Source organism: Schistocerca cancellata, chromosome 7 (genome assembly GCF_023864275.1).
Source record: "Schistocerca cancellata isolate TAMUIC-IGC-003103 chromosome 7, iqSchCanc2.1, whole genome shotgun sequence".
NCBI classification, from domain to species: domain Eukaryota; kingdom Metazoa; phylum Arthropoda; class Insecta; order Orthoptera; family Acrididae; genus Schistocerca; species Schistocerca cancellata.
The window spans coordinates 213,097,473-213,115,116 of NC_064632.1; the positions used below are offsets into that span (position 1 = coordinate 213,097,473).

The following is a 17,644-nucleotide window of genomic DNA, read 5'->3' on the forward strand; positions in this document are numbered from 1 at the left end:
CGCAATTATGATAAGCTACAATCCCACCTTTATCAAAGTCGGAAAAGTGATGGTACGCATTTCTCCTCCTTACACGAGGCATCAGAACAACGTTTCACCAGGCAATGCCTGTCAACTACTGTTTGTGTATGAGAAATCGGTTGGAAACTTTCCTCATGTCAGCACGTTGTAGGTGTCACCACCAGTGCCAACCTTGCGTGAATGCTCTGAAAAGCTAATGATTTGCATATCACAACATATTCTTCCTGTCGGTTAAATTTTGTGCTGTAGCACGTCATCTTTGTGGTGTAGCAATTTTAATGGCCATTAGTGTATTATTTGCTTAAATAGGGTTCAAACAGGCAATATAACCACCCTGTAACAAGTTTGGAATCCAACCTCCACTTCTTAACATAAAGGTCCAAAAATCTCATTATGTGTGGGGATATTAACTTCCTGAAAGGATCTGATCTTTTGAACCTGCTGTTAACTTTTAATTTAAAGCTTAAAATGAAACTAGCAACATAGATAATGGCAACATCACACAAACTTTCAATGCAGGCTTTGGGGATCACAATACATAAATAATTTCTGTAAAACTAAAAAATCATTGACAGCTTTCAAAACAGTCTGGATCAGCTGTTGTTAGAAGCTACAATGAACAACATACAAATTTCTTTCTGCACTTCCTAACGAGGGAAAATGGGAAGAAGTTTACAACATTTTATGCACAAATGAAAAGTTTGATGCTTTCAGTAACATCATCTGCTAACACATTAAGCCATATTCCCCCTCCCCAACCTCCCCCCAAAAAAGAAAGAAAATAATGCACAAAAATAAAAAAGTAATTCCATCACACCAGGCATACTGATACCAATTAAGAAAAACGACGTTTCTCTATGAAGTATCACAGCAAACAGAAAAAGTGCCAAATTTTGATGCTTATTCTAGGAGATGTAAACATATCCTGAACAAAGCCATTAAAATGTCTAAGAAACTGAAAAGCAAGAATTTGTAAAAAGTGCCCCAAACAAAATGAAGGCTATATGGAAAATAGTAAAAAAGAAACAGGGAAACAATGTAAATAACACCACAGTATTGACCTACTGGGAAATGCAACTAAAATTTCAGACCCGAGAAAGCAGCAAATAAATTTAACTCCTACTTTACAGAAATAGCAGAAAATCTTACAAAATGCATCCACTAAATACTAAGGAAGAATAAGTTGCAATCAGTTTCAATATGTATCTTTTTTATATCCAATGGATGAAAAATATGTATCAAATGTTATTAGAGGATCAAAACCATTTTGTCATATGGCATTGATAACATCCCTGATGGTATTTTAAAGAAATGGTCAGCAGAACAGCAAAACCCTTATCAGATGTTTGTAATTCCTCACTGGCTACTGGGATTTTCCTGAACAGTTGAAAATAGCAAATAGCCTCCATTTATAAAGGGTCAAAGAACAGAGGTAAAAAAATTATGGACTTATCTCTCTAATGTCTGGCTTTTCTAAAGTATTACAAAAAATACATTATAACAGACTGGTTCATTTTATACAAGAAAATAACCTCTCCTAAAATCAAAGCACGGTTTCCATAAATATAGGTCCATCTTTGATTTTGTAAATGAAGCCCTGATCTCAGTAGACCATAAGCAACACTTATCTGCCGTATTTTTGGACCTCACCAAAGCTTTTGATGTCATAAACCATAAACTATTACTCTTGAAACTGGAATATGTAGGCTTCAGGGGACTGGGATGCAAGTGGATACAATCAACAGACAACAAATAGTGGAACTTAGTATCAAGAAGGAAACAACATACATACGTATCAGTAAGCTAAACAGAATATTAAATGTGGTGTGCCCTAAGATTCCATTCTAGGTCCAATCTTGTTCCTGCTGTTTATGAATGACTTATAGTCAGCAATCCCTTCCCAGACATGTATAAAATTTATGAATGACACCAACGTTCTGATAAAAAGGAAGATAGTAGCTGAACTGGAGAATGAAATAAAAGCATGCATGTTACACAGCACTGATTGGTTCTCCAAAAACAGTATTTTCATAAATGCAAAAAAGACAGTAACTATGCATTTACATTCAACACAAAGGACACACCCCTTGAGCCTTATCATAATGTTATCTAGCGAACAATTATAAAACTGTAAACAACACTAAATTTCGTGGAATATGGATCCAAGTAAACCAAAAGTTGGACAAATATGTAATCTTCATCAACATGAAATTAGGTGCCGCTTGCTATTGCCTGAAAATTCTTACTGGCTACATGACACAAGAAATGATAAATATATATTATGCGCAGATGGAATCACAACTGAGATATGGCATAGTTATTTGGGCAACTCTACAAATTCTTCCACTGCCAACCCATAAATTCTTCCTCTACCTTGCTTATATACTTTGGGAGCTACATGTTTCATCAAGAAAATAACTGACAATGAAGACCAGCTAGTACAAAAAAATGAAACAGTTCATAAGTACAACACACAACAGAAAATGGAATGCAAAAACAAAACTTAAACAAGATGGATCTCTGCTAGTATAGGAAAAACTTTACAGCACTTACTAAGAAATTTTTAAAATGGCTCTAAAAATGTATCTATGAAATAAACTGCATTATAATATTGATGAATATATAAATCTTATATAAACTGCAAATACTTTCTAATCTTTAAGTTTGTCTCTTTTGTGCAAATGCAAAAGCTGTAAACTATAGGCATGAAGATGCCATAAAAACTGTAAATATTACCCTGCTTTTTAAATTAATAAGATTATTATTGTTAATTTGTAAGAAGGGTGCCATGATTTAATGCAGATTTGTTTCCTTTAACAAAATTAATTAATTAATTGTAAGCTATAATCAATGCAATGAAGTAAAAATGGTAAAAAGCTCATCTTGCTTTTTAACTACAAAACTGTTATAAGTTCTTGAGAAGAGCATGAAAACAATAATCTGTATGTATACATTTGCTTACAGTTTTATGTATGTAAACTTATTTATATTGCAGTAAATATATGAGGGTGGTTTGAAAAGTTCTCAGAATCACCACGAGAAGTCAGTGCTAGCCCAACCAGTTGTTCACGTGATATTCATTGGACTCTTACTTGTAAACATGTACTACATCAGTGCTCTTGGAAGAGAGCTGTAGTGGTGACATGGCTCTGTTGTTGCTCCCATGTAGTGATTTGTGAAGATGAAAAAAAATCGAGATTCGAGCAGTGATTAAGTACTCCGTAAAGAAAGGTATGAAAGTAAAGGACATTCATGCCAATTTCCAGAATACACTGGAGACTCTGCTCCTTCATATTCAACTGTTGCAAAGTGGACAAATGAATTTAAATTTGGTCGGGAGCTTAGACGATGATCCACACAGTGGTCGGCCAAGATGTGTCACTACTCCAAAAATCATTGCAAATGTGCACAAAATGGTCATGGAGGATTGTCGATTGAAAGTGGGTGAAATTGCTCACGCTTGCCAGATATCATCTGGAAGGCTATATCACATTTTAACTGAAGAATTAGAAATGACAAAAATTATCTGAAAGATGGGTGCCATGACTCTTTGCGCTGGATCAAAAACATGCGCCATCGCCTTGGTAAAATTACACGAACTAACGTATGAATTGTTGCCACACCTGCCTTATTCACTTGATATGGCTCTGACTGAATTCCATCTCTTCCCAAAATTGAAAATTTTCTTGGTGGACAAAGATTCACTTCAAATAAATGACAGCCAGAGTTGACAACTATTTTTCAGGCTTGGAGAAACTCATTTTTGAGATGGGATCAAAGCACTGGAACACCACTGGACCTAGTGCATTAATCTACAAGGAGACTACATTGCAAAATAAAAAAAAGTTTCAGTGATGGAAGTACTTTTTTCTACTCTGTTCCAAAAACTTTTCCAAACATCCTTCTACATTTCATAATCATCACATTAATTCATGTTGCCCAATGTCATCATCTTACAAAAATTGACTAGTGAAATGGAGCAATAAAATAATCAATCAATCATAAAATTCTCACAGAGTTGCATCTTATAATTTGCCAACAAATCTCCGCAGATAACTGACCAGAGGCAAATTCTTACCTAGATTTAGACCATAAATACTGTAGCTGGCAAGAAAATGATTACAAACATGACAATGGAACTACATGAAATAAAACTATTTGCACTGTTAAAAACTCTTTTATTATTTTGCACTTGTGCCTATGCCTTTTTTCTTTGCTACATTATTTTTAACTATTGTAGAGTTATAATTTTTGTTATTACTATCACCTATGCAATTATTTTTTATTTTTCCTTTAAATTATCTACCCTTTTGTAATACTAAGCACAGTAATTATCTCTGTTCCTTGATTATGTCACTCACATACCTTCATGGCCATCTTTGTTCTTCATTCCTGATTATAAATATTACAACCAGTGTCATACAGCAAACAATTTTTTTAACTGAATTATTGTTTTGTATACTAATCTTGTAGTAGTTAAATTCATCTTCCTCTGCTGCATAATCAACTACAAATTACATTTTATCCTTTCTATCACTGTTTCAAGACAGTGGCAAATTGTTCACACTTGACAGTACCTTAATAGTATGTCCACATGTGAATACTGATTCTCTGTTCTGTTGCTAGTCCTTTCACAATGACCCCTAAATCCCCATATCACCTCTGCTCTCTCCACAAGATCATGAAATCCCACTTACCTATACCATCTTTTCCCAAATTAAAATTCTTGCCCTTCTATAACTGGAAGAGTTCTTTAAACACCATTTCCAAAACTTTTTCAATTTACTGTCATCCCATTCCCATCTCGTAATACCACTATCCGTAAATACTTACTTTACCCCCAGTGAAACCCTCTGTCAACCTTTCAAGAGCCTCCATACCCTACCTTACTGACTCCTTTCATCTACCACATTCCCCAAAATGCCTTCTCAATGCCCCATAAACTCCAGACCTCAAACAAACCCAGCACACTCTTGTCAAACATATCCAGTAAAAACCTCAACTCCACAGACATTCAGTCACATTTCTTCTCTCCAGATACAAAAAAAAGCACCTGTTCATATCAGCCCAACAAACCAACAGTACCTCCATTCTGATAGCACACTAAAAACTCTTGTTCCCCACACTACACCTGCTTGTAGTGCAGTGATCAGCAAACCCTTGCCCAGTATGCCAAAAGGTCTTACAATGGCCTTCACAGGAAAGCACTACCTTCCAAACCTAGTCAATGGACATATCTCCTGTGCCATAACTATACTTGCTCCTTATTCTACAAACAACTGTATAAACCAATACACACCAGACTGGAATGTCTTAACCGTATCCATCACCAGGGCTTTAACTAGCTACTATCATGCCTGGAAATTATTAACATCCTATCCACAATGCTTTCCATATCTCCCAAAGGAGTATTTGACAAATCATCCAACCTCTGAAATATCCCTGTCCTTCCTTATGTCACACCTTCTCCCAATCACTTTTCACATCATTAAATGACAGGCCGTCTGTGAAAGCAGTTACGTACAAGTTCTGGTGTAACTTTTGCACATCTTTTATATGTACATGACCACCAACTAACTGTCCATCCAGATGAAGTGCCAGTGCCAAACTGTGATCAAGAAAAAAGATGAACTTCCAGTAGCAAAACATGCTGTGAGCACAACATGGCTAATTTCATTGTCTGCTCTGCAATGTATATCCTCTGGATCTAACCCCCCCTTCCACCTCCAGCTCCTCCACCACCACCACCACCACCACCATCAGCTTCTCTGGTGGATTATGTAGACAGAAGTCTCCCTTGAAATAAAAGATTTGATCCTGTAATCCTCCTTGTCTCAATTTCTATGAAGACTCTGTCCTACATCCTCCTCTAACTGTGTCCACATCCCCTGTGCACCCCCCCCCCCCCTCCCTGCAGAAACTTTATTTTAACTTACATTCTCCTCTCCACAATTTCCTCTTCCTCTGTTCTTCCTCTCCTTCCCAATTCACATCTCCACTTCTGTAGATAACTCATGTTAGTTTTGAAAGCATGACTTACTAAGCTGACTGATAATATTCGTACCTGTCAGCAACTATCTTCTTTCCTATTAGAGATTCTTATATTTTTCTTAATGACTGTGGGTGTTTCCCCTGCCATATATATTCCGCATACTAGATGGAACAGTTTTGTTGTGACTGGTTTTCCCAAGGAGTTTGACAATTTTAAGGATTTTGTTTTACTCCAATTGTCTTTGTTTCAATTATGTCTTTCCATATGCTGTCAAATTCTTCTTGCAGTGTAATGTTCTCCATTTCATCTTCATCCATTTCTTCTCCGCCTATAAATTTCTTGTACATTTCAGCCTACCCTTCTTTGCTTAGCACTGGCACCCAGTCTCAGCTCTTGATATCCATAGAGCTACTACTCTCTTCTTCACAGGTGTCCCCCCCACCCCCACCCCCTCTGTTTGCAGCATCTACCTTTCTTAAAATTATGGAGGTTTCTACAGGTTTGCATTATTCTTCTATCATTACTGGATTGCCATTTTGCAGCTTCCGCCAATCTCATTCTTTTAGATTCCTGTTTCTCTCTTGGCTTTTTTTGTTTCCTACATTTTTATATACCGTATTTATCCGAATCTAAGCCGCACTCGAATCTAAGCCGCACCTGAAAAATGAGACTCGAAACAAAGGAAAAAAAGATTTGCCGAATCTAAGCCGCACCTGAAATTTGAGACTCAAAATTCAAGGGGAGAGAAAAGTTTTAGGCCGCACCTCCAAATCGAAACAAAGTTGGTCCATTGTAATATGAGACACAATTTAGGTCGAATGAATGACGATACAGCAACAGTAGTTTGGTTCAAGTCGTAAGCTTTACCAGGTAGCCATTGCTATGCGTCAGGCGCTCCGTCCGTATTTATACGGGTACCCTTCCTTTTTCGCGTGCTTCGTCTGGTCTGAATCGATTGCTTATTTTGTTTGATCTGATAAGTGCCGTTTTCTCTGTTATAGGTGTTTACGTCACTCTAAGCTGAAAATGCATCACTGTACTGTGTCATGCATTGTTTGTCGCATTCTGATAATGCGTGTTTACTGCCTGTCGCCGTTCGCGGCATGGCTTGCTTTTGTGCGCGCTACCGCCGCTTACAACTAAAAAGAGGCGAATCGTCTCATTAGCGAAGCAATGTCAAGAGACTGCTATTTGTTGTTACTTACACTGCTGCTTTCTTTGAGAATGATCAACAAGAACCAAATAATAGGCTGCGTATGATAGAACATGTTCTGAACGAGAGTTAGGTGAAAAATTTTCTCCGTTTGAAAATCTTTGCGGCCGCTTCTTTAGTACATGAAATTCTGCACAGAAATTAGAGTCATCTTAGATTTAAAAATCTAGTCACTTGCCGTGCTTTATTTCTGACTGTATCACTATTAGGCTAAGAATAATACGAATATAAACATGACACGATAAGTGTATTCTTCCGCGTTTGCTGTTGTCTCCCTCTAGTTTCGTAGTTTATTAGGCAGACAGGATTTAAATGAGATAGCAACAAACACGGAAGAACACATGGCAAAATGTTTATATTCGTATTATTCTTATTGTGAATGGTGAAGAGAATACTGCTTGTGATTCACATTTCATCAGGTTACTATTAGCAACCATCTCTTCTCACAGGTAGGAAAAAATTCATAACGTAGAGTTGGCCATATTGAAAAACATCCCAAACAGTCTTGCCAGTCGGATTTTCGTAGTACATTGAAATTCTAATACATTCGAAGATGAACAATACGGAATTTGTATTTACTTCGTTGGATAATGTATGAAAATGCAGTGGTCGAAACTCGGGGCGGAGAAAAAAAAGCTCGTCTTCCACCTTTTTTTAAATTTATTTACTGACACAGAGGTTTTGGCGCCAGTATTTATCTTTGTGCCTACAAAGCATGCCTGTGTAGCGCTACATATATTCGACGGCAGAAGTTAGTTGTGGCGGCACCTACCAACATTTTTCAGAACTTCCGCTTGCTTTGCACTCGATTCTAAGCCGCAGGCAGTTTTTTGGATTACGAAAACCGGAAAAAAAGTGTGGCTTAGATTCGAGTAAATACGGTATTCTCTTTTCATCAGTTCAATGTAATATCTTGGTTGTTATCCAAGGATGCCTACTGGGCATTTTGCCCAGTTGTTTCTCTGCTGCCTTCAGTATTTCATCTCTCAAATTTAATATTCTCTCAATGTAGAGTATTATTTTAGGTTGCCTGACAACATTTTTGAATATTTGTGGTATTGTCTGTAGTGAAATTCTTTAACTCATCTGTGACTGGCTTTCATGCTGTGTTACATTTGACATTTTCTCCTTGATGAGATTGATTCTGTTCACTCTGCCACAATCTACCCTGAACTCCATGCACAATTTAATATCCTGCTGAATTTTAAAAATTGTTGAAGCACTTCCTTTACTCATATTAATTTTTTTTTGCAAGGATATTTTTGATTTCTACCTGTTAAACAGGTGAATTAAATATTCATCACCCCACCTCAGTCATGCCATTTTCTCTCTTCATTTCCCAGTCAGTGACATTATTTGTTTATCTCTTCAAAAATGGCTCTGAGCACTGTGGGACTCAACATCTGAGTTCATCAGTCCCCTAGAAATTAGAACTACTTAAACCTAACTAAGGACATCAGACACATCCATGCCTGAGGCAGGATTCGAACCAGCAACCGTAGCGTGTTTATCTCTTCCCTTACTTGTGTTCTACCTCTCTCTCTCCCTCTCTCTCCCCTCCCCCCTCTCATATCTATTGTTGTCACAGCTCGCAATTAAATCTGAACATCTGTAATTAATTTGTATTATTCTGCTTTTTGTAAACAAACATAAACTGTTAGTTTTTCTGCTACAGCCATTACTGTCTTCACTATTTCTGTCATAACTACTTCTAAGTGTTGGGTTCCATACTAAAGGTATGACGTAACCTGTCTGCCATAATGAATGTAATGTAAAATAGGAAGTAAGTCTAGCTAAAATGTAGGAGGCTTAATGGTCCTCATCTTTCCAGCATTAATAAATAAATCCGTTAAAGAGAAAGGTGAAAAAGGCATTTAACTAGACCTTTTCCATTTTTTAACTAAGCCTTACAGTGTTAGAAAATTTGACTATTTGTTCATTTCACTGTAAATACAAATTCCTTACCTGCATATAAGTGTTGCCTGTAATCCTTCAAACACAAGGTCATCCACAAATTCAACATATGGCTCCCATTTCTCAGCTCTCCTCTGTTGCAGGAACAATTCCTGTATTAAAAAGCGAGAGTCAGTAATCTTAAATTTTTGGATACATGTCACACACAAATCTGATGATAAATTCACTTTTAATACATAAAAAAGAAATTTAAAGAAAATGATAAGTGTACAAATTTATCTGATTTTTAAAATGTAATAAAGTACTGGAAAAATACGGAAGGCTATCATAATGGTTATTATGAGTGACAATAAGAAAAATCATTGTTGTTACTAGTTCCACTATCATTTTTCAAAGAGCATATTAGAAACAGCAACTGAATCCTTAATGCAGAGTGCCTCAGTGTTATCACTTTTCCAATTGCAGTCTTTTTTAACTGCAATACCACTGAGTGCTACATACATGCCAGATACATTGAAATTGTAAGAAATCATTTGCATAAGCTACTTCACACAAGTTTAAATCTACTGCTGGTATTCTGCTTGTCTGTTTAAATAAATTATACATGAATAAGAAATTGAATACATGGCTGTACTCTACAAATTCCATAAATTAACTAACTTAATAGAAGCAGTGTACAATGCACTAGGGAATATGATTATTTTTAAAAAAATGAAGAGGCTGATACCAACCACAAATTATACCATATGATGCAGTTCTGAATTAGTATTTCACAATACATGTTTACAGATGAATTACGTGATATACGTGGTGTAATGGGATAACATTTCTTTAACTTTTTCTAGTTAATGTAAGCATTACTGTCAGTTTTGATTTTTCACGAAGACATAAACATAATATTTCTCAGCAAAGTTTGCTATGTCATCATTTATTTGAACACAGTAGGAAAGTGAGATATTTTTTTAATTGTTTTACAGTGAAATTTTTTCTTATACAATCTGTTAAATTTGCAACAAGTGATTTACAAATTTTGAAGTTTTAGAGATTTAATTAAAAAATATAACACCCAAAAATTTATTATTTGAAAAGCAATTATTTCATTGTAACATTAATAATATTTACAGCTTTCTGGTTGAGTAGCATCATCTACACACTAACTTCAGCATATGTTTCTTTTCAGGCTGATGAACGACTAAAGCTGGGACATCCAAAGCACATCCCAGGTGTAAAGCTTTCTACTCTCACATAATCAGAGCCTGACAATTGAGTGGCTCCTTACCTAACTATTCACAAAAGCAAATCTATCAACTGTGTCATATTTTCATGTTGTGCTTCCATTCATGGACCCACACATTTTGCAGTTCACATGAAGAGCACTGTTGTCATATCAATCATCAGAACGGAAGGTTCAAAACTTTCATATTTTACTATCAGATTAAAACACTATCCTATGGCTATAATATCAATGGGTCGCAGTTGGAATTGGGTAACTCGTACAAATACCTGAGTGTAACACATTGTAGGGATATGAAATGTAATGATCACACAGGCTCAGTCATGGGTAAGGCAGGTGGTAACTTCCATCAATTGGTGGAATGCTGGGAAAAATGTCATCAATATGCAAAGGAGATTGCATACAAATCACTTCTGTCACCCATCTTATTCTTTAAGTGTGTGGGACTCGCACAAATGGTCACAGGTTTATTCAACCCATGGGAGAGTGTCACAGAGATGCTGAAGAAATTAAACTGGCAGACTCTTGAAGACAGACAAACTATCTTGAGAAAGCCTACTTACAAGAGTTCAGGAACCGGCTTTAAATGAGCCACTGGAATGATGCAATGTACTATAACCCCTACTTATTGCTCACATAAGGACAAGTTTATGTTAATTACAGCACAAACAGAGGTATTTAAATGTCATTTTTTCCGTGCTCAGTACTTGAACGAAATGGGAAGAAACTCTAATTACCGGTAATGGGATGTTACCATTTGCCATGTGCTTCATAATGGAGAGTATAGATATAGATCTAGATGTGGATATGACACTGTTACATTTAGTTCAAGTGTAAAGTGACTTTCTGACCACCCTGTATTTTCTAGTATAACACTTTTTAAACTAAATATGTGTTTTATATAATTTTATCAAGAGCATTCCCGTTCAATAAAATCTTAAATGTCAAATTTCACTGTATATCTTCGTGAATAAATGTAAATTTTTGAGAATTTTTAGGAGTTGCAAATATTCTGTATAACATATTTCATCATAAATTGGCATTTATCATATTTTACACTTATTATGGCACATATTATAACTAACATGTTGTACTATGTTGTAGTGAATTTAGTCTTCTCTCTTAACTGGAGTGTATATTTTCTGCATTTATCATAATTTAACACTATTTTCGAAATTTTTGGTGACTATAACCTCAAAAAATGCAGTAAATTATACCTAGTCTCTCAAGTTTTTGTGTGTCTTAATAGAAATATTGTTTTGTGTGTCGATTGCTTCAGTTTTTAAGGAAAACTGGTAATACTTTCAGCTTAACAGATCCAGAAATTAAAAGAGAATCAGACAGTTTACAGTTATTTGTTTACTGTCCTGTAAAACATTGCACCAGCCCCGATGAAGCCCCACTGCAAATGCTGTTCTTGGATGTGGGATGAGTTCATTGGTATTTATAAGAGGCTGGAAATTCTCAACTACTCTGGTACTATATCCTCTATACGGAGTACAGGATTTCTTGTCCATTTTACTATGAGTGGCGTGTCAGTGATAGGACTAAGTACCTTGCATAGCAGAAATAGGAACCAGACAGACTCAGTGTGTACATCTATCTCTCTAACAACAAATTTGAAGCACAGTCTTCCACTGAAACCGAACTGAGCCAGAGAGGCTCACTTCACCTGTTGAGAAATGTGCTGACTCCTGTGTAAAAGAGAGATAAATGCAAAAGGGCAGATTATATTTCTTGTTGGCTGTTCAAAAATATGGTAAATAATGGTAGCCTATTGGGAAAAGGTAGCCAGGGATGGGTAGGAACACCAGGTGCACTCAGTGTGAACACCTGGGGGCGTAATTCTTAACATATTGAAGAGGCTGTTCCAGCAACCACTGATGGAACAGCTTGCAACCAACTGCTGATTATATGTGAGTGCTGATTGTGACACACATTGATAAAAATGGTGTCTGTCATCTGAGCTCCAAGGTCATACTTGAATCATTCCAGTGACTGTCAAAGGAGATTGAGAAGCCACCTTTGCCCATGAAGTTTCAATAAAGCTCACAAATTGCTGCATTGTCCCCAGAACTGATCAAGGCCTCTGATTTTGGGATGAGTGGAACACTGTCACAAAGCAAGCTGGGATATTTTTACTACCACTCTTGTTTTGCCATCTGCCTCCTTAAATTTGTTTTTTCATGTTTAACTAATTACCATTAACATACGTGAGTATAATTGTATTTCCATAAAAGAGAAAGGTTAGTCCTCCGTTTTTAAAGAATATAACACCAGATCTAATTTTGTGCAGTTTTATGTATGTAATTGATTTCCTAATTTATTTTGACTGTTATTAGTTAGTATCTTTCATTATATGGTGAAATCAGCAGTTGTTTTGTAACTTAAATTCTATTGTTGACATAAACAAATATAAATTCTGTACTAATTATAAACATTAGGAGGAACAGCTAACAGTATTCTGAAAGGTTCTATTTGGCTCTATTCGAAAACATGTTAACAAAGCCGGCTCTAATTCCAAAGTAATTAATAGTTTGTCCAAGTTATTGTTCGCATAATGATATTTGTTAATTTCATGATTTAGATAAATGACTCAGCTTAAACCTTGTAGTGGAAGAAACTGTTAAAAGGAACGAATTTTTCAATGTATTCAGTAAATTTAATGAGTAAAGTTTTAATTGTAATTTCTGTAAATTTGACTTCAAACAATGTGTAGTTTCGGCACCTATTATTGTGAGGATGTATAAGGGCCCGATTTTTGGTCCCAAGTCAGTCAGTCAATGGCCGAGTTTCAGATGAGGAACCTGTGTTGGTTAGAACAACAATAATGCTTCAACTTAACTGTGAAATAAGTGTTACACAATTAGGCCAAGTATTTACTGCTCGTAGGTGTTCAACAGTAAACTACTGTAGCAGTATATGGATGTTCACCTGCAACCTATTAATGAGGCTTATTGAAAGTTAAACAATAGTGCACTGGCTGCATTAGCTATGTATATGGGGGACTGTGGAAAGTAAAAGACTGTGAAACGCAAATGTGCACCTGTCGGCTACATCATTTACAGTAGACAGTACTGCACTTCCATCCCCTATTTTTTCAGCCACTACATCAACACCGAGGACAACAAACAAAGAAATAAAGCAAGGAGTGTCATCACAAGACTTGAAGCAGAGTCTCCAAAGGTCCTGTGACAAGCTAGGCAGTGACTTCCCAGGCTTGCATCATAGGATTGTGAACTGTAGGATCCACCTAAATGGGTCAGATGTGCATTACACTGAAGCTGCTACACGGGTAGCTGTCTGCATATGGGGTACACACAAGTTTTTTTTAGATTAAGCAACTCTCTGTCCAGTCCAGAATGATGACACCTGTACGACCCAGAAGTATAAGTGTAAGTGTTATAACCGAGAGTGCCAGTGGACAGTGCATGGCAGAGAATGAAAACTATGAGATGTATCTAAATGACTTCTCTTAATGTAGAACAGATAGTCTAGAAGACCACTCAAGAAACAAATATACTGGATCTAATGGTGACATGTAGACTTGACCCTCTTTAAGGATATCCACATCGAAACTGGTACCAGTGGCCATGAGGCATTTGTAGCAACAGTGATTGTCAAAATATAAAGGGCAACTGAAACATGTAGAAGGATTTATATGTTTACTGGTATCAATGACCATGAGGCATTTGTAGCAACAGTGATTATCAAAATATAAAGGGCAACTGAAACATGTAGAAGGATTTACATGTTCAGCACTTGTGTCATATCTTGATGAGGAACTTGAAACATGTAGTGCTGGACAAGAGCACAGAGAAGAACTCTGGCTCAGGTACAGAAGAAGAGTGACCATGCTCTTGTCACCAGTAGAACACTTACAGATGGGAGGGACCACTCGTGGTATACAGTCACTGCAAAGTCGCTTATAAAGAAATTGAGACTAATGTGTAATAGGCATGAAACAAAGCATTGGGCTATAGACAAGAAAAGGCTGACTGAAGGGCACTGCACTCTCACAAGGGCAATGAATGCAGCCTTCTACGATTAGCACAGCAGTATATTACTGAAAGACTTCTAACAAATGCCAAAGAAATTCTGGTCACATCTAAAGACTGTTGGTGGTATTAAAGTTAGTGTTCAGACACCTGCAGACAATATATGAACCAAAATTGGGGATAGCAAATTAAAAGTAAAAATGCTGAACTCAGTTTCCAAATGTTTCCTTACAAAGTAAAATCCAGGAGTATTGTATCAATCTAATCCTCACACCACTACAAATATATATATTACTGCCAGTGATGTTGATAAACAATTGAAATAACTAAAACTAAATGAACCTTCCCCAACAGACCCTATTACATTCTGTATAAAACGTACATAGAAGTTAGCTCCTTTTTTAACCATAATATACTGTAGGTACCTTGAACAAAAACTGTGGTTGGTAGTTGGACAAAACGCAGGTCACATCGATCTACAAGAAGGGAAGCAAATGGAACCCACAAAACTACTGTCCAATAGTCTTAACGTCCATTTATTCCAGAATCTAGAATATATTCTGAGCACAAAAGGAACAATGTATCTCTAATACACTGACCTCCTCCATGCCAACGAGCATGAGTTTTGAACACTGGCCGTGTGAAATCTAACTCCAGCTCTTTTCACATGCCACTCTGAAAGCCATATCAATGCCATTCTGAAAGCCATAGACCAAGACAGCCCTAAACACATATAGATACAGTTTTTCCTGGCTTCAGAAAGTCATTTGACTCAGTACGAGACATATGCTTATAACAAAAAATACAGTCATGTGGGGTACCAAGCAAACTCTGTGACTGGATTGAGTACTTGGTATGTACGACAATGCATGTTATCTTGGCTGGAAGTCATTGACAGATGCAGAAGTAATTTCAAAGCATGTTGGAACTCTTGCTATTCATGTTGTACCTTTAGGACACTGCACACAATCCAAATAGGAGATACTGAACATGTACAAAGATGTGTAGCATTTTTCTGACCTATGGCAGTGTGTCATGGAGATGATGATGATGATGATGATGAAGAAACTGAACTGACTGATTCTTGAAGAAAGCCACAAACCATCCTGGGAATGCCTACTTACAAAATTTCAGGAACCAGTTTTATGTGATGAATTTAGGAATATACTCCAATCACTTATGTGTCTCTCCAATAGAAATCACAAGGACAACATTAGACAAATTACATTGTGCACACAGGAATTTGAACAACTACTCTTCCTTTGTTCCATATGTGAATGGAACAGGAAGAAGCCCTAATACATACCACTACATATACTTCACAGTGGGTTGCAAAGTATTGATGTAGATGTAAATGTAGATATATTTGCCCATTAAGAGGATAGTTTTAGTGATGAAGCAGACAAATTAATGGGGTCCCACAGTACACTTTAAACCTGAAGCTAAACTAGTCATCTCTTGCTCCTTCATTTGTTGGTCTCACATTAATTTAGCAAGGAAACAAGTTATCAAAGCAGGTGTGCTAACAAAGAATCACTTTTTTATGCAAGATGGATACCACATTTCCTTTCAACTTGTTACAAACAGAAACCAATGATTAGGAAAACTAGGAGTGGTGGCTTTCATTCATTTTTACTACTACCATCCGTTCTAGGTGCTTTGTCTGCCAAGGACCTCATTTGTCTCTAAGTTATAAGCAGTTCTTGTGGCTCGAAGTGTGCTGCATTTATTCTACATTTTAAACTGACAGACACAAAATTGCTATCAAAGTGCAAAAATCAGCAGTCACTTTAATTTAATATTACTAGTATTAAAATAAGTAAATACAAGAGTTGGTCATTTTGATTATCACTTGGAAAAATAAAGTGCACCTCTAGCAGTAAAGTAAAAGAGCACAGACCAACAATCCAACTTTATTATGCACTTCTAATCATAAGTGGCTATAGCTCTTGTCAGTGAAGTAAGGTGAAGCTGTACTGAACATGGAAGTGCTATAAGACTGATTAATGACTCAAAGCTACATCAGATGAACTCAATAAAACAGGATAAAAATACTGAATGCAGATGAATCAACCAAAATCTAAGCACAGTAAGAATATTATAATATAATTTAATGGGAACTCCAAGCTAAAATATCAACAACAACTATTACACATAGCTTTTCGTGAAAGCCTTCTTCAGCAAGGAAAACGCACACACACACACACACACACACACACACACACACACACACACAATGCAAGCAAGCACACCTAATGCACACAACAGTTACCACTAGCAGCTCTGACCAGAATGCGGCTGTCATGTGAATAGCAATCTTGGGTGGGAGAGTGCAGTCTGGCAGGGAGTGCAGGGGCGATGGTTTGACAAGACTGTCAGGTAAAAGACTGGGGGGGGGGGGGGGCGGCAGGGGATGGAGGGAAGGGGGGGGGGTGTTTGGAAATGGAGAGGACCAAGGTAGGGAAAAGGACAGATGCGTGCACTGGCAGAAGGCACCACACAATAAAGGTGAGGGATTTGAGAAGGGAACAGGTGATAGGACAGAGGGGGCAGAAACTGTTGGGTGGTAGATGTGGGGACAGTAGGTTACCACAGATTGAGACACGGATAATTTTGCGAGTGGTGAATGAGTTGTAAGGGTAACTCCCTTCTGCACCTTTCAGAAATGTTGGTGGCGGAGGGGATTTTTTTTCTTGTGAAAGGCATAGCAGCTGTCAAAATGCTGGAAATGTTGGTGGCTGGTGAGTTTAATGTGGACAGAGATGTGATGGCACGCTGGATTGAGGAGGAGCAGGTGAAGCAAATGCAAGGGAAGCAGTTGAGATTGTGAAGGAATGAGGATACGGTGTTTTGGCCCTGAGCCCAGGTCATAAAGACATCATCAATGAACCTGAACCAGACCAGGAGTTTGGGATTTTGGGAAGCTAGGAAGGTTTTCTCTAGCTGGTCCATAAAGAGTTTGGAATAGGAGGGTGCCATGTGGGTTTGTTTGTTACCTTCCCTTCAAAGGAAAAGTAGGTATGTGTTAGGATAAAGTTGGTTCTGTGTGTGAGGAATGAGGTAGTATGTAGAATGTATAACATAACCATGACAACCTAATGCAGTGTGTACATGACAACAAGAGAAATTCAGTTCAACAGATTGTTATGGTGAGTAATGCCTGGTGGCTGATATGGATGGACTTAAGTAATTTTATTGATCTGAAGATGGCTCATCAATGAGCAGAAATTAGGAGTTTTAGTTATATTGACCGAGGGTTTTTATCCACATGT

At 37.1% G+C, this 17,644-nt stretch overlaps 1 protein-coding gene across 1 annotated transcript in view; it reads right to left on the bottom strand.

Moving 5' to 3' along the window:
- The window catches only part of LOC126092703 (dynein beta chain, ciliary-like), an 863,310-nt gene that overhangs the window by 625,853 nt on the left and 219,813 nt on the right, over positions 1-17,644 (bottom strand). The window contains 1 exon segment of the mRNA XM_049908426.1: positions 9,192-9,292. Coding sequence (XP_049764383.1) covers positions 9,192-9,292 — 101 coding nt within the window.